Below are 25,998 nucleotides of genomic sequence, written 5' to 3' on the forward strand. Positions count from 1 at the left end.
TGCATGTATCTATTTGAGAAGAAAGATGTCTCTCTGGTGTTACTATTTCAGCCTGATTTCTACTCAATTTCAAAATTATCTTATCTAGAAAGTCCTCATAATCAAGCTGAAGCTTTTGATTAGTAACATTTACTTTGGGATATTAATATCCACAGACAAATTCCCACTCAGTTTCCTAACATTTCAATTAATCTCCAAATATATTCCAGGGCAGCTCTTTGAAGCATGCTTCTGTAAAGCAGCAGTCTGAGTTGCTGCTTAGAGCATGATGATTTCAGTTCATTTTTCATTCTCAAAAATATTCGGGAGCTACATCTTCTTTGTATGAGAGATAACTTTGGACAGCACCTCAGCTCCAATCCTTAGATGGGAACCATTAAATTCAGAAATTGCTTATCTCCTTCTGGGACTAGAAACTCTAGCTATATTCAGCATTAAGATGAATTCTTCCCTGTTAAGTCTATTTCCTTCCAGTGTTCTGAATTATGCTTCATATGCCAAGAGAAAGCAGTTTTAATGAACTCTTCACAGTCTTTGTAATAGAAGAGGCAAAACCACACATTTTCATGTTCAGCTTACTGAGAAAAGAAACTAACTTTGCACTACAAAGAAATACCACACCATTTTTTTCTAAGGAAAAACATTCCTCCAGCAGTAGAATGTTCTCCAGGCCAACTTAACCCCTCAGAATAGCTGCATTACCATTCCTTGGTCTCCTAGACACTCAAAATTCATGAAATTTTAATAGAATTGTGGTAGCACAGAACCTGAATTATCTTCCTGCACCGCTTTTACTGTTCTAGAAAGAGAGAGGCCAACCATTCCAGATACAAGCAAAAGATACAGGGGACAGTCAGACTTCAAGCCAACTGGGAAATATCCCAGCCAGCCAACTGTCACAGAGAACATTTAGACAGGCGAGAAATAGCTCATAATGTATTTTTAAATCATCAACCATGATACAATGTATCATTTTTTTGGGGTAGTCAATTACTTTGACTTAAAATTTATTATCACAGGTCTGTTTTTACAGACTCAAAGACAGATTGGCCAATCTATGCAAGACTTGCAAAATATGCTTGCACTTAATTTTAATTAATACTTAATTTTAGCAATGCACTGCAAGTGAAATATAATTGTTTGCCTATCCCTTCCCCAAGAAACTGTTAGGTTCACAGTGGCTACAGGAAAGAAACACAAATATATTTACTGTTCAAAATTAAACTTTTTAAAAATAGCTTTTCTCATAGCAATAAAAGGTTACTTGTTAACTAAAGAATCAACGCTCATTGGTAAAATTTATTTTAGCTTTTTTTTGTCCTCTCAGAGAAACAGAGATTGTCCAGAGCTTTTACAGCAGCCTGTTCAAATTATTTGACTATTTTTAGGACCTGATGTCCTATGTCTCGGGTACTAGTATAAAGAAAATTTTATTCAAAGCTTCATCTCTCAGTCTACTCAGGGTACCCCAGCAATTCACTTCAAATCAGAAAATCTCCTTGAAGTATGACTTTGTATGCAGTGACTACAGCAATTGATAAGTACATAGAGAAGGATGTATGGACACCATGTTCATCTGTAGCCAGGAAAAAACTACCTGAGCAGCTGCTGAGCTTTCACAGCACTTTTCTGGATTCCCCACATACAGCACAGTTATCTGAGAAGCACTTACCTCCCACTAAACATCCTGGGACTGGTTTGGATACAGTTGCAAGTCAGTATTCCAGGCAGTTCAGACAGATATAAATTAAGTACTCATGCCATGCTTAGCCTTTCAGACATGACACAAATCTGCACATAAATAGTATTACCAAGCCACAGACAGTATACAGCATTATACAATTACATCTGTAGAAACACAACCACAGAAAGGGTGTATTTTTTTATTTTTGTTGTTAAAAACTATTTAAAAACCAGAGGTAACAAACCTTATTGTATAAACAAAAGTGGATATCTTTAGATCTTTTTTTTTTTTCAAAAGTCTGTGGCTGTGGGATAACTTTTAAGTGTCACTTTAAGTACTATAAGATACCAAACATTGCATTCCATTTGACTCCTTATAAATCACCTGATTAAACCAAAAACTGTTCAGAACTGAACAGTAGCCAACTTTCAACACACGCGTGACCGTAGCTCATTGTAGTCATAAAGAATATGTATAGACAACTCTGTGGCCATCAGCAGCATTATGTTTTAGAAATATTAGCAGAAGATTCTGAAAAGCAAAGCTTTCCTATCAGCATTACCCACTACTCATTAAAAACATCCAGAACAAGGCACAGATGAATCCTGCCTAAGGAAATTATAACCTAAAATATTACAAAAGTAAAACCACATTTGAGTGTGTGCATGTAAAAGAGGAAGGAAGACAATTAGGAAGCTAGGAGAGAGATTGTACGTGCTTTGCTTTTTAAACCACTCTTTTGAATTGCAGAAGTTCTGAATCATTTATTAAATAACAAGGAATAACTGAGGTTTTAAGGGGGAAGGAGCAAACATGACAGCTTAGGGAAATAGGGTGGAAAGAATAACCTGAAATGCACTTAAGAGCAAAGCAGAAAACTGTCATGACTGTAGTATGAAAGTTGTTTTGTTGGGAATGGAGAAGGAAGCCATATGATGAGTATTAGGAATGTAGTATCACAATGTAAATATGTAAAAACCTGACAGCAGAAGAAAAGAAATGAAAAGGAATTGGACATTATCAACATCTTAATATACACCAACTAACTAAATATAATAGGGTCAACAAATGTCCTCTGGCCTCAAGACCAGCTGTCACATACAACTCACATCTGTTTGCCTAAACTAACCACGGCAAATGTCAAGTTTTTACTCAACTCTGAACCATGTCCAGGTTCTCTGTGGGAGAATTCCTGTTGGACTGTCCCAAAATCAGATCAGAAAATATCTCACAAACTTAACAATGTTAGCAAATGTGCCAGGCCTTGTGCTTTAGTACCATCCCATTTCACTTAACACTATGGATACAACTGTTGCGTATTAAAGGAAGAAAGGGCAGAGGATTACAGAAAACATATACTCTTTGATTTCCTCACCACTTTTCTACATTCTACACAGGTTCCCTAGCAGAGGGCCATTCCAGTTCTCTTTCAGGTGATGAGGTTACAGAACCTCCTATCCAAGCCTCATGCCAGCACAACAGGCAAACCTGATCCAGTGCACAATGGTGCCCATAAAGTGCTGTGTTCAGTCTGTTCCATAAAATCACAACAGTACACTCAAACTATGTCAATTCAAACCAGCATTGGACTTTGTGTTAATATTTATGTACAAGAAAATAATGCAGAGGAACATAATGTATGTTCCTTTGCAATATCAGTGTGGGACTTCTGAATTACAAAATGATCAGGATCATTTCACAACCCACAATGACAATGCAAATATGGATAAACAGAGTAAGTTCTCAGATTTGTTCCAGCACCTACCATTCCCAGTGAAATGACCACAGAACTCCATGCTTCTCAGAAATGACAACACACTGAAAGAACAGCAGTTTGGAAGACACTACTCAACCTACTAAACAGATGCAGTCTGAACTTCCATTGATCATCAACTTGCTTAGTCATTTCCAGCTGAGAGAAGGAACAGTATCATTTTTCCAATCTGAAAGCACTTTTTCTACCAATCTTACAATCTTATATAAAAACATATAAAGCACTCTGCAATGGAGAGTGTCAGATTGATTATTTGTTGCTAGGTATGCAGTACTTACAGAAAATAAAAGTCAGACCTTGGTTTTTTATTAAGTGCTCTGTAGAGTTAATTACTTCCACAGGGTCACTATAATAGATAATTATTTTATTTTGTGGGTTTTTAATGCACTCCTTAATTTTACAGCTGTTTGTTTTACTATTTTTTGGAAAGAGTAAAAAGATACAACCGATTAGTTTTCTCAAATACCTCCATAAAGGCTGTCTTCAACCACTGCATTAACCTCCCACGGACATGGTAAATCCCCATCACTGGGAATTTTCAGTACCTGTTTGGTCACAGTGATAGGTAATCTCATAAAGGATGTCTTTCCCACAAGAAACCAAACCAGACAATCTTTCAAGATGTCTTCCAATTTGGGCTGCTCTCTGACTCTTTAACACCCATTTAAAATAAAATAAAATTGCTTTTTCATAAATCATTGCAAGTCAGTCATGATGTAGTTAACTGCATTTTGTCCCTTCCTGGTCTTTAAAGTGAAAGACCTAAATGCACCAATTGCTTCCCATAAAATTAACATACTTTTCTCATCCTTGCCAAGTAAAATATTCTGACAACATTATAATAATTTTCTGTTAGCAGTTAGTTAAATGAACACAGTTGTTCCTGTAGTATTTTATCCTGCCCTAAATACCACATTAAAGGATAGGCTCCTGTCAAAAAAAGCCTTACGCATTAAGTTAAACCTAGGTATATCTTACTGAGTCACACTTATAATCTGGTGCTTCATATAGATCTGGACAGCTCTAACTAATCACAAATTACACATATAAGGAAATTCTGCCCTCGCGCAGCTTCCTTTTCAACACCATCAACAGTGTTAACTCTGGTTATACTGCAATTTCAGAAGCAAACTACTTCTCCAGTTGTTTTCTTCATAATCCATTTTTAAATCATACCTACGTTATGCTACTTCCTCTGTCACTATTCATTTTCTTTGCAGCATACTATGAAGAATCTTATCAAAGGCTTTGTGGAAATCCTAGAACATTATGTCTGACAGGTAACCTTTATGTGTTTTACCTACTTTTTTCCAAAACTGAAAAAGAACACTCTTCCTTAGATAAATTCCGATACTTTTCCTGCATCACACTATGCAAACATACTACTCAGTCTTTAATTATAATCTTCACCTTACCCAAAGTTCTCAAGAAAACTCCTAGACTGTAACTCACTATGAACTGCCTTCTCTAAAAAGGACAGTATCACAGCACTGACACTACAGTCTTCTTTAACAAGTACTGGTTGGAAATACAGTGTTCTCTACCAATTTTCCATTTTCGTAACTGGTTTGATTCAGAGTATTCAAAATGTGCATAATGCTCTAAATATATATAACATTTCATAGACACAGGTCAAGTCTCAGCTGTGAAATTTATAACCTACTAATAAGGCTATTTAGAAAAACATTATCCAGATCTAATTAATTTCTGCTTTATTTCATATGGGTATTTCTACAAAGAGAAAGAATATTTGATTCAGTCAGATGTTTTATGAAATAATAATTCTGATTTTCAGTTTAGAGAAACACAAAGTGAAAGCGAAACAAGTAGAAAGCTGTATTATACAGGTATGCATATGTGTATAACTAGATAGTGTGTGCATATATATATAGTTATACCATCAGTACAAGCTTCCATAAAATAAAAGACTGACAATTACTTTCTGAAAGATTAGGGAATTAATTAAAAGAAAAAGTATATATACTAATAATACTCAGTCTTGAATTACTGTGTTGCAAATGAGATTGTTCACATCACAATATACTCTCAAAGCTGTTTGTTTGCTACAGTATCATGGTAGTTTTCATATGTGCAATTCAAATATCAGGTTTAAAATATCAGGTTTAAACCTGGGATTGATTCCTTCTTAGAAAACATGAACCTGAGACCTTAATTTCACAAGTGGTTGATGAGCTAAGGAACACATTGTACTTAAAGGTAGCATTCCACCATTTTTTTGGTTGGGTGGTTGCTTTTTTGCCTCACTGGCATCTCTCTGGCTATTGACATAAAAGAAAGTGCCTTGAAGCAGAGGCAAAATGCCTCTGCAGGTCCTGGCAGATTAGGAAATAGTGGCCTTCTCTGGCAGTCATTCTTGGAAACGCTAGCTGGGGGAAAATGAGCTGAAGCAGCACAGAAGAGAAATGAGCCAGCAGTTTTACCTCCAAGCAATCTAATATATGTGTGACTCCTGGGGAAGAAATGTTTAGGAGCAAAGAGCTACAATATCTGCATAGTTATGCCAAGATGCCACTGCTTTCTGGAAGCAGACTCGATATTTCTTGCTGGTGACTGACCGCTGAACTACACTAGCCCAGTTTATACCATCTGCTGTGCTAACTTTATACAGAACTGATCTGCTGTGGGGTTTTTGGGAGCTGTTTGGCTAACTATTGTTTCTCCATTTTTTATGTTTCTTTGAATCCTCACATTATTTCCAGAAAAAAAAAACCTGGGGGTAAATTAAAATAAAAAATAAAATAATTGGCTTGTTTAAGAGACATTAAGTGTAGGAAAACTAGCAATAGTTGACCATGTGGAGAACACATGTAGACAGACACCACCTGTGTTCAAGCAGCACAGAACTGAATGTCTGTGTGAGTTGGTAATGTTCTGGCAACAGAATTAGGGATAAGAAGGGAAACCTTTTCTGGCACTGAAAAGCAGGTGGAATAGTCAGAAGTATTATCTGTTTTATGTATTATGGTTATTTTCGTAAGACTGATTTTTGTGAGCCATCGCTACTCTCAAAATTTTAAAACAAATGTGTTTGTAGAATACAGTAGTTTTATTTGGGTAGAAAAATCATTTAAAATGAACACTTCATCTGTGTTAGACCAATACTATTGTTTTTCTTCTCCTTTATACTGTATTTTGGTATTTTAAAATACATGAATGATGACACCTCAGAAGAATATAACTATCAAAACCAACTAATTCACAAGTGTATTTTCATCCTTACAAAGTAAATTTAGATTTACTAGCAATGTGTTTCAGAAATGGTGCTGTACACTGCTTTTTACCATAAACCAAGTCACACTTTAAGACTAAGCTGGAATTAAAGGAAACACTATTTAATACATTTCTGACTAGTACAAAGGGACATTAAAGATAATAACAGATAACATCAAGAAACCTACAGCTAATGAATTCCTCTTATTAATACAGCAAGGTAGTCTTAAAACATGAAAGATCTTGGAATAGTTTTAGGTTTTAGATCAATCATTTTTTAGTTCTCAGACTAGTTAAACATACCTCTACTAATTTTGTAGAGGTATGATAGGGCACAAAGCTCAAGCAAACAATCCTGACTAAAATTGTACTTGCTTCACGTAAGACAGGTCACTTCCATGACATGGTCCAAAAACTGTGTATCAGCTGGGATTCTGGTTAGGATAAACATCCTTCTCCAGCTGTCAGGAGGGGCTCTGCAATAGGGGCCAAAGAGATTCCAACGACTTTGTGGCAGCTAGCAACAAAGCAAGAGGAAACATAAGAAGAGGAAGGCAAAGAGACAGAGGCAGAAGTCTTTGGGGAAGAAAAAGGATGAGGAGACATCACTGTGAGTGACTTGGAAAACTGGCTGAGATAATGCTAATACTGCTAGTAAGTATATTTGAAAAAACAAGACTTTTGAAAATTTCAAAAGACTGAAAAGGCTAAAATACTGCCAAGGTTCAACAGAAGAAAAGAAAATAATAACAAATTAAAACAAAATTATAATTATTAGTAGATATTAATAAAGCATCTCTAAACATTAGAAAGATACCAAATAATTGCTAACTCAGACTTACTACAAATCATGAGATATTTGCTTTTGCAACCAACAAATTTCTAAAGACTCCTGAAAACACTTCATCTTTTTAAACCACATAGAATCCAGATGAATAATTCATTTCTACTGAACACAAAAATTTTTTTGCACCAGTGTTCTAGAAGGGTTATGGTATGTCATGATTTCAGTGGGATGGGAAGACATTAGCAAAATACATTTCTTCTATTAAAACTGCAAATAATTCTTTCAACTGGTAAAACCCAAGGAGCAGTTAAACAAAACTGAGCTTAGAACAATTCATCAAAAATGAGACAAACCCTGTAAGAAGAGCTAGGAATTTATTTTGTTTAACTGTATAAGAGTTCTATCAATAATATACCCATATTTTAAGATGAAACTGCATGCACATCCAGAATTTTTAGGCAGCCCATAAAGCTTCAGTATTACACTTAAGTTTCAAAGAAGACTGTACAAAAGGAAAATAAAATTTAAAATTAATACTTTCAAATTCTATCTTTTTTTCTCAATTCCTCTTAATTTAATCTAAGAATTGTAATTTTCCAATGTTTTGGTGCACTTAGAGATTATTTGACAGGATTTTTTCAGGCTGAAGATCAAACAGAGCTTTACTAGTACAGTTTTTAAAACATAAAGCTGACATTTGAATTATTCAAAATGCAATTATCTTTTAGACTACCAAGAATCTACCAGCTTAATAAAATCTCAGGTTAAGGAGCCCATATTTATAAGCGTCATTGAGATAACTGCATTTGACTTTTTTTGCTGGCTGTAAGAACTTTCAGTAGCAATTTGATTATGTGATCTAAATGTATAAGTGATAAGCAAAACAGGAGTTGGCAAGTGGCAGTTTAAACACCTCCTGTAGCCCACCATGCCTTAAGAAACATAATTTTTTTAAAATAAAACTCTAGAGATGAAATGCTGGCCTACTTCCTGCAAGAAAGAACTCCGGGGTAAAGAAGTCAAGGTACTGTAAGGGAAAAAAATAAAAAGAAACGGAATATGTAAGAGTAATATGCCAAACAGGAACAGGCACACAGTTGGCAAATACAATCATCACTAGAGATTAATACACCTCCAACCTGCATTAGTTTTAATAAAAAACTATTTTTCAAGCTGCTGCACTAGGTTAGCACTTAGCATTGCTGAACCCGGAGACAGAGTTGCAGTGTCAAATGAACAGAATTGAACAACACTGATCACATTCTAAGCAGAAAATTACATGCTCACTTCTGCAGCATGGTTTGTTATCTGAGCAGGAAAAACCAGACACAGCCACTCAGTGTTTGGGTTCTTGATAAAGCTTTACACCATTCTCCTTCTGCATCCATCCACCTATATTAGTATGAGAGTCCTAAATGGCCTGTGTTAGACGCAGTAATGCTTTATTTGCTCTGAAGACTTGTAGTAGTCCACAAGGAAGGAACACCCTCTTAGAGTGCACACAGTGGTGCACAGGACTCTTGGATTTTAATCCTCAAGATTGTGATGCCCCAGAACTGCATCACAGTTTCTGTAATCTCATTCCACTCACTTTGCTTTTTTAATGCTTACAGCTGCCCAAAATTTCTGCACACTCTTCTTAAAAAGAAACAACTTTGCAGCACTGCAATAGTAGAATTTTATTAGTAAGTATCCCATTTTAATCTGCTTATTCTTTGAGCAAGTATGTTGTCTGTAAATCTTCCATACTCCCTTATTATTCCAAAAGGTTAATGTTCTGCTTGTCTTTTGCTTACTGCTTATTCTTGGTTCCACAGCAACAGTGAATCAACATAACATTGCATGTAGCCTTGCTCCCAAGGTAAGAGAAAGCAGTATATACCCTACACCAACTATGGTAACCAGACAGTCTTTAGATGATGTAAACACACTGATGAAAACATTTTTCTACTTAAAAAAAATAAGCAAGTCATGCACAGGTTCCATTTCTAGGTAAGACCAGATTCTGTACAAAAAAAGAGACCTACAAAAAAATAAGGTAATACAACCAACAAAGCTATTGAAAATTAGAAGAAATTACAATGCAGGAAATCAAGTGCTAACAAAATAATACATTTCAAAGGAGGCTTCTAGCTGAATCCAGACTACTGTAATGAAATGGATGAGATGTGTTGGGTTGACCACCAATGCTGCTCTACCACTGCCCTCTTCAGCTGGACAGGGGAGAGAAAATGCAGCAAAAGTTTCTTAGATTTAGATAAGGGAAAGGAGGGATCCACTCACTATTTATTGAGACCAACAAAAGAGACTTGACTTGGGAAATTAACTGAATTTATTACCAATTAAATCAGAGAAGGATAATGAGAAATAAAACCAAATCTTAAAATCATCTTCCAGCCTCCAACCTCTCTATTTCTCCCAGTCTTAATTTTTGTTGAGGAATCCATTCAGTGCCGGTATCTCAGTGAGCAGCTGCAGCAGCAGCCGCAGGCTGAGCTCTGGAGTGATGAGCCCGAGGTTGGAGGTCTGGAGTCGCTGCCCTTTGCCCAGCAAAGCCCCTGGGGACCTGTGGCCTGGCCAGGGGACCAGAGACACAGCGACACAGCAGGAGCCAAGGGATCCAGACGTTCCTGTGCTTAGAATGTGGGAGGATAAAAGCCCAGGTGGTCCTTTGGTCAGGGTTCCTCCTCAGAGACACCAGCTTGAACTGTGTTTTTTTTAATTTTGTTACTGGACCGAGATTAAATGATTTTAAGGATTGCTTCATCTGAGACTGCTGTGGGAAACCTGGGTTGGTGCCAGCTCAGAAGCCTGGTGTGACTGTGAGTGTGGGGGTGCAGCTGCAAAGGGCCTCGGTCCTGGCTCAGGTGTGTGAGGGTGACTGACAGAGTGGCTCCTGGAGGGACAGGAAGGGAAGTTTTTAAAAACTTTATTCCTGATTCTCTCCTCTGTTGCCCCATCAGAGATGTGAGTCATTGAGGTTGGTGCATCACACATTGACGCTGCCACTTCTTCCTTTTCAGGGGAAGGACTCCTCACACACCTCCCCTGTTCCAGCAGGGAGCCCCTCCCATGAGAGACAGCCCTCCACAAACTTTCCTAAAGTGAGCTTCTTCCCCTAGGCTCTAGCTCTTATAAACTGCTCCCATGTGAGTCCCTTCCTTCTTGTAATTTCCAATGCATTACACTACAATAACCATGAAACCACCTTTTTGCTTCTGTGATCTTACTGAAACGCTGGTTTTGCCCTTAGACTTTGCTGCTGCAAAATCTTTTGTAGCCTTTTATGATTGCAAACAGCCATATGAGGATCCCTTCTTCCCTGTTCCTCAACTTTCTCACCTGTTCTCACTTTTTCTCTTGTAATTTATTCCAGCTACATGCTGCACTGTTTTTATTTCCTTCATGCTTGTCTCTTACTCTAGCTTCTCTTCCAGTTATTTCAAGCTTAATTCTCTAGCTTGTCTCCTATCTCTCTCACATTGTCTCCTCTATCATCCCAACTTTTAGTAGCTGTTTAGTGACAACTCAGGCAATGACCAATTAGGAGGTTTAAGGTTCTGTGGATTTTTTCTTTAAATAGTGCTCATTCACACAATTCAATTCACATGGACTTACTTGCTCTCCCGGGAATCCATTCAACTAAACTCTGGTGCCTTGGACACATGCTGGTTTCCTCTACTCAAAGATTTTTGTTTCCTAAAAAACAAACGAATAATATCCAGGCCAGCATTCTCCCTTCTTTTCCAACTGTCCTTCAAATCCCATTATCATTTTCTTTGCTGCAACCGTGTAAGTTAATAACTCAAATATATCAGTGTGTGTTTAACTTGAAAAAACACAAGATGCTGTTTTTTAAAAAGTGCATTTGATAAGCATGCAAGTGGTTATCATTACCTCACGCCTGGAAATACAGGGAAGACGATGAAAAGAATGAATAAGACATGTTTTACAACTTAACGTGTTTGACATCTGTTGAAATCAGAATAGCATGTGAGAGTACACAAAAACTAGAATAAAATCAGAAGGGGGCAGAGGCAGCTTGCTATTTAAGAAACAAAAAATGCCTAGAAGATGTTACTGTTGTTTTAAGAGGTACATTGAGAACAACTAGATTATTTTGCAAAAAAAAGAACAGTGCAGTCTAGACCCTGTTGTGAGGGCAGGAAGGCCTTCCTATCTAGGCCAGGATGCATGGGTTATTGGTTGGTAAACTTGAAGAAAAAAATCAAGAATTTCTAAATAAATTAACTGAGAGAAAGGATGGAGAAATCATAGGTTCAAAACTTAACTGGAAAAGACCAAGGGTTACCAAAGCAAACAAGCCTATTAGAGATGGCAGAGGAAAGCTCACTCATGGATATCTCCACAAGCTAGAGACCAACCAAACTGAAACTTGGAATGAGTAGATAATATGAGTAGTGACACTTGGGTAGGAGGCATCTCCAGGACAGAATCCAATGTTCAATGATGGCATTTATGGGCAACTGTGTTTTGCAGTGGTCAATTTCCTAACAAACAACAAAAGGTAAAAACATTATTACGTACTACCACCATATACTGACGTAGCACCTCACACCTACCTCCTATAGCCTGAAATTCAAGTAAGACAATGGCACCCCATGACATAGGACAATCACAAAAGCGAAACCAAAAGAATTATGAAAAAACACAATAAAAAGAAAGTGAATATTAATTAAGAACTTCCAGGTGCAATATCCTCACTACAGGGTGCAAAAGACTGAGTGACTTATTATGCACCTGTACATATAAAGTAGTAGATATTATGACCTCCCTTGCCCCCACCTCCTGGTCCACTATGAAGCTTAAGCAACAGGCTTCTACACATCCAGTTCCTGGGAAAAAAGTGCTAGAGGACTTTTGTACCCAACAGGACCACTGAGTGAGGAACCATGGAATAGATGGCATCCAGAAAAGATAGTCAGTGGGCATGGGATATTCAACCACTTCACATGAAGCAATACCAACAACCAAGGAAATTATTAATTTCAGCCTCTAAAGAAAACTTTTACTAGCAGTGATTTTTCCTCAAACACGTCTTCCCAGATTATCTCAAAAAGGCATGTATGTGCGGCATCATCCCTCAGTCTGATGTTCATGCAATTTACCAACACCATGGGGTTATTTCTAAAGCTCCACACAGAAATAATGGACTTCAACATGAGTTATACCTCAATTCAGGCACATGAGAACAATCTCAAAATTAACTTTGAACTAATGACTGGATGCTTGTAAAGTTGTAGTAAACAGCTGAAAGATATCCCTTTAGGAATGAACACAAATGGACATCAAAGACTTGACTTTTTTCCCCTGCAGCTGTCAAGTATTTTTCTTAAAGTGATAGCAATAATGTTATGATAGCTGAGATTAGCTGGCACCTGAAAACTCCTTTTTAAAGGTCTCCAATAAGTTGTTACTGTAAAGTGGTACTATTTTTCTTTCAGAATAACTCTTACAGTAAGATCATTATGTCAGCAGTACTGAGACTTGCCTCTGGACCAAACATCCCTTCCCAGTCCATGTACCTCAGGCTATAAGCATTTAAATCATGAGAGATGGGGAAGTTATAGAATTCAAAGGTCACAAACTTACAGCCTTTATACTACTCAGTATTCAAATGAGGGACAAAATTCCTGAGGGCCTTTTGTCAGCCAGATGAAAAAGCACCCTATAGACTACTATAGGTAATAGAGATGTCTCACAGATTATGAGACAGTTTTACTTTAATTCACTCACTTATCCAATGGAAAGAAACAGAGTGAGTTGCCATCTGGACTGAAAGCTCCTAGGACAAACACAGGGCCACATTGAAATTAAACCCTCCAATTCTGAATTAATGAACAAAGATGGTGTTAAAAAAGTATCCAAAACTTCATGTCTTGGCAAGTGATCAGCTAAAAAACACTCTAGTCTTTCAAAATCTGAAATCACTTTGATATCAATAGCAGCATCATGTACAAAGTGAAGGCGAAGGCAGGAGCAATACAATGCAGATACTTTCAGCAGATTCAGAGTTAAGAGAACTTGCTTTTACTAACCAGTATTGTGTTACTTAGCAAAACTTTTTAAGATATAAACCATAATAGAAGAGTTTTCCAACATAGGGATAGGATAACACTATTAATATTATTTTTAAAGCTTTGGAAAAGGTTTTGATGTTGTCCTCTGTCTGTACGTGTTGGCAGAAACCCCAAAAGCCATCTGTGCAATAGAATTAGGAGTCAAGAATGTATTTTTGGAATGCACTGAAAAAATGTATCATTTTCAATCTATTAGCAAAAAGAAAAAACTTGCCCCAAGTCCCTAATTTACTTCTTCTCATTCACACATCCATGAAACATAAAATAGTGAACATTAAGGGAGGACTTCTGGAACCTTTACGTTTTATTCAGATAAAACGGATAGATAAAAGTAGTATAATAAGCATTTGAAAATGCTATTGGTTTATTTTAAAAAATAAAATAAAATTCAATTCTTTCTGAAAAGCTTCTGTTAAGAATTACATCGTATTGATACTGTTGTATTTCATGTGTTCAGATGAATCCCGTAGGTGTCTGCCATCCATATATATGTGCTAAGTTACCCAGTAAATAAACACAACAGTCTATGTTACAGTGATTGTCCCAGTTTTATATTAAATAGCAAATGAGATCTTCCATGTTAGTAATATTTACAATTCATAGCAGCTTCTAATTATTTTCTATTTGTCTCCAAATCAGGACATCTACAGTCCTTAGATGGATGCAGAATCACATCGAGTTCCTGCTTTGTGTCAAAACCAACCCGCTCTATTTCCACTTTATGCTGAAAACATCTCCCACTTCCACTACAAGAAGGACTTGGATAGCTTACAGTACAAATATTCCTTAAAAAAATCATTAAATCAAAATATTTCTACCAAAACTTTAGTCCTCTCTTCCCCCTTGCATCTGACATATCATTCCAGATTATTCATACACTTCAGAGCAGCCAGAGACTTTTTGTGCTGAACAGATGGTTTGTGTATTCTAACAAGCTGGTACTGCATGAACATCTTTCTGTCATGCACAACTCAACATAAACTACTGTGTTTCCAGGCTACCTCACAGTTTGGTCTTCAGAAAAAGAAGAGCAACAAAATAGGTAACATGAACACCTGTTTTCCCACATTCATTGCTGACCTCGGACCCCTTTGACATTGATGAGTAAAACCCTTCTTCACAGACTTATGCACAACCTGATCTGTTGGTGTCCACACTAAACCATTTGCAGCAAGAACAAACCAATCACTCCTGTAACAGCATCAACAGCATGTGGACAGCCCCTAACAAATCAAAGATAATCAGGTCATTCTGCAATACGGCATTTACAAAGACAGAATTATCTTTTTAAATAGGAGTGTAGGATCAGGAAAAGGAGTACATGCAATGTAAGAACTGGGCGTGGCACATTACCCACCAATGGCTTTTGAGCATAGTAGTAAATTGATATAATTCATTTATTTACCTAGATTTACAAGTATGAGAATGATGTTATTTCAAATTTTACTAGAGCTAAATCCTACTACTTTGCATACAAGTATTAGTGACATAATTGCAAATCTGTACTCCTGCAAAAGTTAAAGCTATTAGACAGCTCTAATGCCCTATGGAGACACAAGGATAATAAGCATCATTTACCAAAACTAACTCTCTGTTTTCTTGAGTTATCTGAAGACAGGAAGGAGAAACGTCTCCTGGAATTTATTTCATTAGTCCTTAATTTGCCCTTCAAACAACAAAATAAGGGACAGTAAGTCACTTAAATTTGGTGTTGCTCCTTTCAGGAGAACTGGAGAAAAATCAGTTTAAATTAAAATGGGAAAGTCAGGAAAACAGCTCCATAGCTGCAGCAGATCAGTGTAGTTCTATTTAGGAAGAACAATGTTTCACTCCTTCCCCAGCTAGAGGTCACATTCTGACTTCAGAGCAACCCCTGACAACACCAAAAGGTTCTTTCCACAATCTCAAAAAAGACAAAATGCAACAAACAAGTCTGCTTAGAAATATTCAGAAAAATTGGCAATATGAGCATTCATTAGCAGAAACACAGAGACAAAAATTTACACTGTGACAGGTAAGTTTACTCAATTTTTCAATACTGAAAAGCCATTTTAAAACGTACGCACATGGTCCCTGAGTTCATGGCAAGTTCTCTAACTTCAAGTATTTAAAAGAGAGCTTTGAAACATACACTTAAATCCCAAGGAACACTTGGAACATTGAACTTGGAGATTTGTTTTCTTTCTCCAGTGCTCAAACCTCTTAGGAAAATTTTTTTCTTGATTTGCAGCGCTGCTATTTGGAAGCTGACTGATTATGAACCAGGGGCTTCGATCCCTGCTTTTGCTGAAGACACACCTGTGTTTACCAGTTAGCAAAGCAAAAATGCTTCTACTACAAAACAAATAAACATTCTGTTCCAGATCCAAAGCAGAGCAAATAGGAAGAATGCAGGTTTTGATAAATCTTTTACAGACTAGCACACACTATTATTTTTTCTAATAGTTACACTGATTACCAGAATTTAAAGTATTTTATGAATCAAAAGTTTTTGACTTTTTTTTCTACATCTGTCAGTGTAACCCTTACAACAAGGGATAGATGCTAGAATAACTGATGAGACTTCAGCAGGTGCAGAGAAATTCTAAAACAGCAGTGACCTGTTCTGTGTCTTTCAGCCTTTGCCTCATGCTAACCCAAGAACAATAAACAGGAATGCCCAGTGCAAGCAGAGCATTTGACGATTTTAAGATGTCTCTGGTTATATCATATGCAGCCATATATGACCATCAAAACTTTGTACCATCTCAATTTAAGTGTGATTTATCTTCAATATTGCCATATTAGCATTATTAGAAGTTTCACTTGATAATTTTTTCAGAATTCAAACTAAAAAATTCCCTTTCAACAGCAAAGGTTCTGAAGTCAAGAACAGGCAGACATTATTTCAGGAGGGGTTTTTTTGAGGGAAGTGGGGGAGTTAGAGGTTTTTAGTCTGCTGAAAGTCTTAAGTATTTCTTAGTTTTTATTAGTTTCAGCCCTTTTTAGGATAAGGAAATAGCTGTACTAATTTCCAGCAGGATTCTAATTAAAATATGACAGGATTTACAGAGGACTGTAATAACCACGATTATTTCTGCCTGAAGATTTAAAAAACAGTAATTTTGCACCAAAAGTAGTAAGAATACTACACATTTCTTATGAAGCTCTTTTCACATAGCGATCTCAAAGATTAGAATGAAATTCAGCATCAGTCTACATCTTACAGATGCGAGTTTTAGAATGTATTCACTGAAGATATGTAGGACAAGTCAAGACTCCATGTACTATGTACATCAGATCTTAACAGGAGTATTAAGGTTTTCCATTTTTCTGGTCAGACTGCAAAATGTTATTTGCGTATACAGCCAAAGATTAAACTGCAGCATGAGTAAAGTTCTATACTTTACACACTTGATTTTAAAAACTGTCTGCTTCCTTGCTTATTCTGATATAGTGCACTGATACCCATCCAAGGACTGAAAAATGCAAGGTGAAGAAAAGATGAATGCATACCTTCACAATGCTTAGCAGGGTCCACCTGCAAAACTGACTTTTTTTTCCTATTGTGCATGCTTTCTTAACACTTCAAATCCCTGATGAAAACACTCTTCCTATTATTTATTCTCAAAATATTTTAAAAAAATTTGTATATTCTAAGATCAGCTGTGACAACACTGAATTTTCCTCCACATTCAGCAGTTTAGTAGAGAAAAGAGATTTAACTGAAGCAGTGAAAAACAGCTTATTTTTGAAAAGGCACTCTAATGCTGAACTGAGGCACCAGGTGACTGCAGTGACCCTGCTGATCCAGAAAACAACTATTTCATAAAAGCAGCATTTGCAGCCTACAGTACAGCTACAAGGCACAGAAAGGTGTAACGTATTCCCATTTTAATAAACCTTTGAGAAGAACTACTAAGAAGCAGCTACATTTACGCCTTCTAAAGTAAGGCCCAAGACATCTCATACTTTGAGCCTGAAACCTGTGTCCTCGTGTCATGGAGGAACTGTTTCACTCCCATGGCACTGCTTTGGTGGGTTAGGCAGATGTTTAGCCTTTATTGGAAGATTCATGCACAGGTCACTGCTGATCATATCAGATTTTATAGACTACTAAATAGCCCAGCATGCTCCAGTGAATTTCATTGTCAGTATATATTTTCTGCATATTGCCTACATGAGAAAAGTATACATCCAATGAAGAAGAATTTGATGTGTCTGTTGGACCCGACGAGCCCTTTCCCAGAAGGTGCCAGGATATGAAGCTCTATTTTGGCATGTGGAGCCCAATCATGCCACCTCCTGGTTAGGAATGGCCACTCTATTCTACACATTACACAGGTGTTCAGTGCTTAGGAAGTTAACAGTTGACAGGAATGTTCTACTCAGCTATCCAGGTATTCTGTCTTCTTGCAGTACTAACCACAAATATTAACAATTTTCCAAATTCTTGACTTTTAAAATGCTTACTTAGAGGTATAGAGGAAGAGAGATGGACAGTTACAGCAGTTGCACTCTGAATGTATATACCAAGGAGACTAAATATGACAAAAATTTACTAAAAGAATTCCCAGGACAAGTAAAATATATTCTTCTCCTTCAAGGAAAACATTCATGTTGCCAAAAAACTAGCACTTTGTTGATGAGGCTCTGGGTATCCAGATAAACCTCAGCAAATAACTTTGACATTCCCTTAAACAGTCGGTACTAAGTTCTGCTAGTTGCACTAAATCACACCTTTAGCAACTCTACTGAGTCAAACACTATTTAAAGAGCAAAGTACCTTTCATTTAAACCAGGGTATTAGAATCTAACCTTCAATTACTGCACTCATATTGTTGCCTCTTTGCAAAACAATTTACTGCGTTTCAAAGTACATGTTTTCTAAGATCACAGATCAAATGGCCCTAAGTGGCTTCAGATGTCTGAAAGAATTTTATTATTTTTATTCTTTAAATCACATCTATCATTTCTTTTTTCTCTCTCTGAAGCAAGTCTGCCTTTTATGACGAAGAAGCTGGAGTCAATACAAACATAACATTTGCTTTGTTATACTCATTCTAACATTTTATAATATTTTATTTTTCATAAATCTGGTTATCACTTGGGATTCATCTGCATTACATTCTACAAGGCAAAAGCATGTCCTACTGGCTATACCAGTCAATAGATCGTATTTGTATTACAAGGAGTGTCTGATAGCCCACTACACACAATAGAAAAATTCCCATTAACTTTAGTCAGCTTTGAACCAAGTCCGTAATGCCTAGCACATCACTACTTTATAGAGATTGCAAGTATCTTGTATTCATCTAGAGTTTGCACTTTCTATTGAAAAGGCTCCAAATGATCAATACAAATCTAGTTTCTAATGAAACCAAGGTACCTAAAATACACACTCTGAATATTAGCATGTTTCCTGAGTCAACTCAGGTTGACTACCGGGAATTTACAGTGCATGTCTTGAGACAGCAAAGCAAACAATGATTAATACCAACTATTTTGTGAATACAGATTTCTTCTCACGTGATGTAAACATCAGGAATAAAAGAAACAATAAGCAGAATAGTGACCGCTCACAGATTAATATTAATGTATGAATTTATGTTTACATTTTACATTAATCTTATTTTAGTCAAAAGGCTTGTTGAGACAAGTGAAGTCATAAATTTGCAAGCATATTTACACGAGTAGTTTTCAATGAAAAAAATGATAAAAACTAAAAATAATCAGAAGCCTGGTTTTAGCGGGTCATAGGCTTGATCAACAGCCTTTCACATCTAGGGCTAAGGATATGATTGTCATATTCTATAGTTCCAAGACAAATAATTTTCATGTAACAACCTTATTATTATCCCAGGTTTTTAACAAAAACACACCCATGAACTAAAGTTGCATCTTTATATGAAAAGAACACCTATCTCCAATAGGCCAAATAAACCCCAAACCCACCTATGACAGTGTATTAGTTAAAATACTGAATATAAGACAAAATAAATTGCATTATGTCAACAGTTTTGTACTAGCCAGAAGTCCTACTGCAAGTTTGTATGAGAGAACCTACTTATGCTCAGTGTAAAGGCTAATGTTTTGAATAATCATGTCCCATCCTACAAGAAGCCTGCATGGGGATGATAGCTGAGCTATATTAATCTAATTTACACAACTTGGAGATTTAACGAACTCTGCTATGCCACATGGAATGACCTAGGGACTTAATTCAAGATTAAAGGCCTGATTCTCATTGCCTTCAGAATGCCAGCTGAAATTCTGAGGTCAATTGCACTGTCATTATAAGAGAGAGAAATTAGCTACCTCATTACCCTAGTAATGCTGATATTTCCATGGGGAGAGATGCTCTTACTTTGGCCAGCTCTTTCCAATCGGTCTTTTTCTTTTATGTTTATATTACAAAACACAGAGCTGGTTTTAAGATCACACTATGCAAGATATTCCACAGCTGCATACATATAAATAGACACACACACATAAATATATATATACACACGCATATATAATTTGCTTGACCTCAAAAACTACATAGACAATTAGTGACACTTTAGCCTGTTAAATGGAATGTGGATATAAAACCAGTCTGGAACTACCAAACACTTCCAGTTGGTTGTATCTTTCTACGTCATCCACACCTTCAGAGCTGAAGTAACACACTTATTTTTATATTCATAATCACAGACATCTTACACAGACCAATAAATATTTACAAACATGGAGAAATAACACATATAAGGAGCTGGTAGCTTTGATGGTAGGGAGCAGCACTAGAACAAAGCAGCTCTCAGTTCTTCTGGGAGCTCTGGAGTGTGCTGCAGTATAAGCACAAGCTGGGTAGAAAAGGTACTGCCTGAGAACATGCTCTTGACTTTTGACATTTTTTTATCTAACCAAGTGTTACCTGACGTCACAGATTTATCAGTACATATCCTAACTAAAAGGAGAACAATCTTACCTGAGAAAATAACTACTGGTATTAAGTATACAACAGCATAGTTTAAAACTATACATGAAACAGGGACAATCTTCCAGCTCTTATAACAGCCTAGCACACAAAACAGTTCACTTGACACAGAAAAGCCCTTTCCAATAGATGGAGATTAGCCTATTCTTTAGAGTTCAACTACCTGTTACAATTAAAAGGTATTTAATTTTCATTACTGAATGGATTATAGTTGCAGAATAAGTATGTTCAATGCATTTTGCAAAAGTTTGAAAAAACTTAGGGTGAGGCAAATATCATTAGCCACTCACAAGTCCTCCCAGTAGATGACTTACCAATGACTTTTCCATTTCTAATAGTGCAACAGTCATGTAGGATCTACTTCTACATGAAACGGGTTATGACCCATGGGAAATAAGTATCTTCTGATTAAGGCACTCAATTGGCCATTCAGTGATAGAATCCACAACAGAGTCCCTCAGGGATTTTTAAAGAAATCGGGTTTTGTCTCCACACTTTGTATTTAAATAGCACTAGTACCTTCTACCTTCATTAGGACCTTACCTTTCTTTATGTTGTTTGGTATGTATATAAATAGTCTGCCAAAGGAAATGTCCCTTTTCTGGGGATTATACCAGACCCAGGCAAGGACTAAAATAAATGATTTCTAGTCATCCCTTAATGGTGAGGGATAAATAGCTACTGATTGAAGTATGCATCTGAAACAGGTCAACCTGAAGGACCTAGACCTACATATTGAAAACATAAGTAATATGTTGGTGTTGATATTGGTTAAGTACACCAAAACACACAAACAAAGAAAACCCATGCAACAGAATCAAACAAACAAAAGAAATTATTGGGGGGAAATGGGCAGTCTTATCTTTACAAGTAAACCCACTCTTGCAAATGAGAAGCATTTTTCTGGAATATTTATTGCTTGTGTGTCCTTCTGCAGTCTGTCACAGGAACACAACTGTTCTCAACCTCGGGTTTCAGCAGCCAATATGAAACAAAACAGCACTTTCAAGTCAGACTGAATGCTTGAGGCTCTGAGCTCCAAAGCAAATCTACACTTATGCATTTGATACAAAATGTGCTGGCAATCAAAAATGCTTAGGACACCATAAAAAGAACACCTGGCTGGCATCTTTATGGATGTAGCTGATTGCACATTACATTCTAAAGAACAGAAATCCAGAGTCTGGAAAAAATATTTCATCGTTAATATAACCTAGAAATTATTCACTACTACAGAGATCCTTGCACCAGGATCCCATTTTCTTCTGGCACTCAAAAAAGAAAATTCTGCCCATTCTATAAATCTCCTTTCTATTTATGCCCAGCAGCAACCAGTGCATTAATTTTAATTTTCTTAAGTAGTAACATTCTTACCATGGTTAAGTGTTTTAACAGTCATCATATGTTAGACTCTAAAACAAATGTCTAGAAAGCTTGACAGATGGTGTTTTGAAGGATAATGCCAGGTACCTGGTGTGAATCTGACATTAGCATTCTCTCAGACAACTCACCTTCATCTTGTAAAAAAAACAGTGAAATAATACATAGTCCTACTTATGCTAAGAAGGAATGAGAAAATCCTTCATTTATTCAATCTCACAGTTGCTCAAAATGCAACTTCTACATGAACTTGATACCTAGAAAAAACAATTTGTTTTCATTTTACTTTTATTTGCCTACTTTCGGTTTGTCCTTCCTGCATCTTCCTCCTTTCCCAGACACACGCACACTCTCAGAGGATACTTCCCCCCTCTGGGAAAAGACCGAACTGCAAGGTTCCAAAAATACATTTCTCTAAGAAATAAGGACTTAGTTTATGGTATGATTATTAGAAAAACAACTATAAAAAGCAGCATGGCTGCCTCTTTAGCAGCAAGGCAGCTATGACAAAAGGGTACTGAATGGGTCTGTATTCATACTGAAATTCAGTATGAATTTCAAAGCTATCAAACAGAAGCACTCCAACAAAACCTGGACTCAGTATCTTCATTCACAATCAATAAAACATACATTAAGGAAAGACAATATAAAAACTGCTGACAGAGGAAAAACACTTACTGCTTAGCATTGTAAATCTGAATTAGTTATGATTTTCTTTAAGTCATAAACAGAACTTGGGAAATTATTTGCCACCTCTGAGTTTATTTGAATGTGTGACTCTCAAGGGCCTGACCATATATTTCTTTGCTTTAATCTCTTTTAAAAGCTTAATAGGTTGTCTTGATTTATGCATCATTCTTTACTACTTCTTTTCAACATTAGGTTCCAAGTTTAACAGGGATTTTATAAAGACTATTAAATATCTAAGAAGAAAAACGTATAAGAGGAACCTAATGGATTACACTTTTGGCAAAAGTTAAAACTCCATACCACGAGGTCTTCACGCAACCACTATACTGAGCAATTATTAAAAGAGAGACTAAATGATAAACTTTTTAAAGAACCTTTAGGTGAGGTCCAACTAAAATTCTACTCCAACTAAAACAAGGAAAGGAGGGCGAACTACACTGAGAAACCAAATGTTATAACCAGTGTATTCTGATCTCCGCACAAAACCAAGAGGAAATCATCATGTCCTGGATGAAACTGTCATTAAATTGATAAGCCATATCAACTCAATGTCTGACTTCGCGCAGTCGACTAAAACAGCGCCGCATTAACAGCATAATAGTATCACCATATAAACCTTATTATTTCAGCGTGGAAAACAGGATATAACGAATGTAATGAGACTCCAGCATCTGTCTTTGTGTAAGTGAGCCCGGGAACCAGGGGAGCGCCTCCCGCAGAGGCGACCCAGCCGCGGCACGCCGGCGCACGGCGGGGAGAGAGCGCGGGCGGCGGGGAGCGGGGCACTCGCTGCTGCCGCCGGACGGGTCCCTCGGCGCGGCTCCGGGGCGGCTCCGGGCGCCCGAGCCCCGAACCGCCGCCGCCCCGAGCCCACGCGCGGCCGGGTCCCGCCGCGGACCGCCCCGCCGCCCACCGGCCCGGAAACCCGAGTTCGCTCCCTGTCAGTCGGCCGGGGCCGCCGAGCGCCCACCCCGAGGAGCGCCCCGGCCGGGGGAGCCCGGAGCGGAGCCTCACCGTCTTCCAGGAGGCGCATCGCGTGAACAAAGCAGGGATCCAGGCTGTCCTTCTCGGCCATCAGCTCGGGCAGGTACTTGTCCTGCTCCATCGCGGCGGGCACGCCGGGCGGGCTGCGCGGGATGCCGGCTCGCCGCTCCGCGCCCTCGGCCGCCCGCTCGCCGGTGGCCGCGCCGGGGCCGCCCCGCGGGTGCCGCCGCCCCTCGCGCGGCGGGCGCTGCCCCGGCCCCGCCTCCGCCTTCCCCTCGCGCCGCGCGGGGGCGGGCACGTGCGCGGGTCGCCGCGCGCCGCTGCTCGAGCGCCTTCAGCCCCGCGCCTCCTCCTCCCGCCACTGAGCGGCCCGCGGCCACCCGCGGCCTTAAGTAGGGAGGCGGAGCCAGACCGGCCCCGCCCCCGCCACTCCCATTGGCGGCTACACCGCGCCGGGGGCAGACTCGCCGTGCCATTGGCTGTCGCCAGGCGGGGGCCTGCGGCTGGCGGCCGTGCGCGGAGGTGTGTGCGCGCGCGCGCCTGTGTGTCTGTCTGTGTGTCTGTCTGTGTGTCTGTGTTGTGGTTTAGGACTGGAATTACCCAATTTACTGCTTCCACTAAAACCACGCTGCAGCTCGCTCTCCCCACCCTTTCCCCATTCCCCGTGGCAGGCTAGGGAGAAGGATTGGAGGAATCGAAGGCAAAGATCACCGGTTGGAATAAGAACAATTTACTGGAAACAGCAATGAGATAAGAAAATGAAGAGTAACAGCAATGATACTAAAAATAAAAGTGTTCGAGAGAGACAAGTGGTTCTCATGCAAAATGCTCAGAATCGAGGTTACCTCACCGCACCCACCCCGCGCTTACTGGACCAGAAGGAACCCCTTTTCTAAGGAAGAGACTCCCATCCCCCTTAAGTCCCTCGCCGGCAATGACCCGAGGTGATAGCGGAACAGCCTCTGGGTCCTGGCCATGTCCCCTCCTGGCTACGGCAAAAACTAACTCTGTCCAGGCAGGAACCAGCACAGTCTGTGCGTCTGTCACTGTGTGTGTGCCTGTGTCTGTGTGTCTGTCTGCGTGCAGCTGTGTGTGCCAGTTCCTGTGTCAGCGCTGGTGCGAGCACCTGTGATGTCCGTGAGTGGCGCCCGTGGTGCCGGTGCGCGCACGCGTGACCGTGTGCGGCTGTGCCGGTGTTGCGCCTGTGGGAGCGCGGGCGCGTGTCCGTGTTGGTGTGTGAAACAGTTGTGTGAAACTGTGTGTGTGTGTGTTTGTGTGAAACTCTGTGTGTGTGCGTGAAACTCTGTGTGTGTGCGTTTGTGTGAAACTGCGTGTGTGTGCGTGAAACTCTGTGTGTGTGCGTTTGTGTGAAACTGCGTGTGTGCGTGAAACTGTATATGTGTGTTTGTGTGAAACTGCGTGTGTGCGTGAAACACTATGTGTGTCTTTGTGTGAAATTCTGTGTGTATGCGTGAAACTCTGTGTGTGTGTGTGTGTGTGCGTGCACTTGTGTGAAACTGTGCGTGTGTCTATGAAACTGTGTGTGCGTGCGTGAAATTGCGTGTGTGTGTGTGTGTGAAACTGTGTGTGTGTGTGTGTGAGAGCGAGAGCGGGCTGCGCGGGAGAGGCTGTGCTGCGGAGCTTTCTGTGAGCCTGGCGGTTGTGTCTGTGCCCGAGAGCGCGCACTGGGTCCGTGCCCCTGTGCCCGTTTGTCCACGCGTGTCTCAGTGTGCCTGTGCCGCCGGTGTCGCTGCGTGGGCCGCCCTGCCCGTGCTCGCCGGTGATCTCCTGGCAGCGGCGTGCTGCGGCCGCGGCCCGGCGCGTGTTGCCGTGTCCGTGTCCCCGCGCGGGGCCGCGGCTCCGTGCCCGCCGTGAGTCGCGCCGCCCGCGCGGCCCCACCCCGCCCGCCCGCGCCGCTCGCCGGGCGCTGTCCGCGGTGCTGGAGCCGGGAGGAGGCGGCTCTGCCCGGCTCTCTCTCTTTCCCTCCCCGGCGGTGCCTCCCCCGAGCTCCGCCGCGCTCCCCGGGCTCCTCGGCCCTTCTGGGTCCGGGGAGACGCCTCGCTAAAGCGGTGCCGCATCGGCGGCGTGGCCGTGCTGGAGCTGCCAGACAGCTTCTCCCCTGAGGGTGTGATCAGCGCATCAGCGGCCGGGCACCGCCGCTCACAGACCGCGCCGAAAACGTCTGCCCGTGCCTGCTGTGCGCAGCTGGAGAGGCGCAGCGGGGGCCTGGAGGTCCTGTGGAAAGGGCGATCTCTGTCGAGGAATGCCGTGCTGCAGCTCCCACGGCCACGCCTGACAGAATTAGAACTATTATGCAATTAAAGTGTCTACAGCTTGGGTAAATAAAATTTATTTTAATTAGAGTTTAGCTTTAAGTATACATTTACTTTAGGTTATATTTATTCAGGA

The 25,998-nt window shown here is 39.6% G+C and overlaps 1 protein-coding gene across 18 annotated transcripts in view; it reads right to left on the reverse strand.

Annotated features, from left to right (window-relative positions):
- KHDRBS2 (KH RNA binding domain containing, signal transduction associated 2) overlaps positions 1 to 23,877 on the reverse strand; it is a 459,539-nt gene extending 435,662 nt beyond the window's left edge. For all 18 annotated transcript variants that reach the window (XR_012054901.1, XR_012054900.1, XR_012054902.1 and 15 more), the window contains exon 1: positions 23,620 to 23,877. Coding sequence is in view for 2 of the 18 variants with exons in the window: in XM_072926493.1 (XP_072782594.1) it covers positions 23,620 to 23,710 (91 nt within the window). In the remaining 16 variants the exon portion in view is untranslated. The remainder of the gene's footprint in view (positions 1 to 23,619) is intronic.
- Positions 23,878 to 25,998: the final 2,121 nt, after the last annotated feature.

The sequence above is a fragment of the Taeniopygia guttata genome, chromosome 3, assembly GCF_048771995.1.
Source record: "Taeniopygia guttata chromosome 3, bTaeGut7.mat, whole genome shotgun sequence".
NCBI lineage: Eukaryota > Metazoa > Chordata > Aves > Passeriformes > Estrildidae > Taeniopygia > Taeniopygia guttata.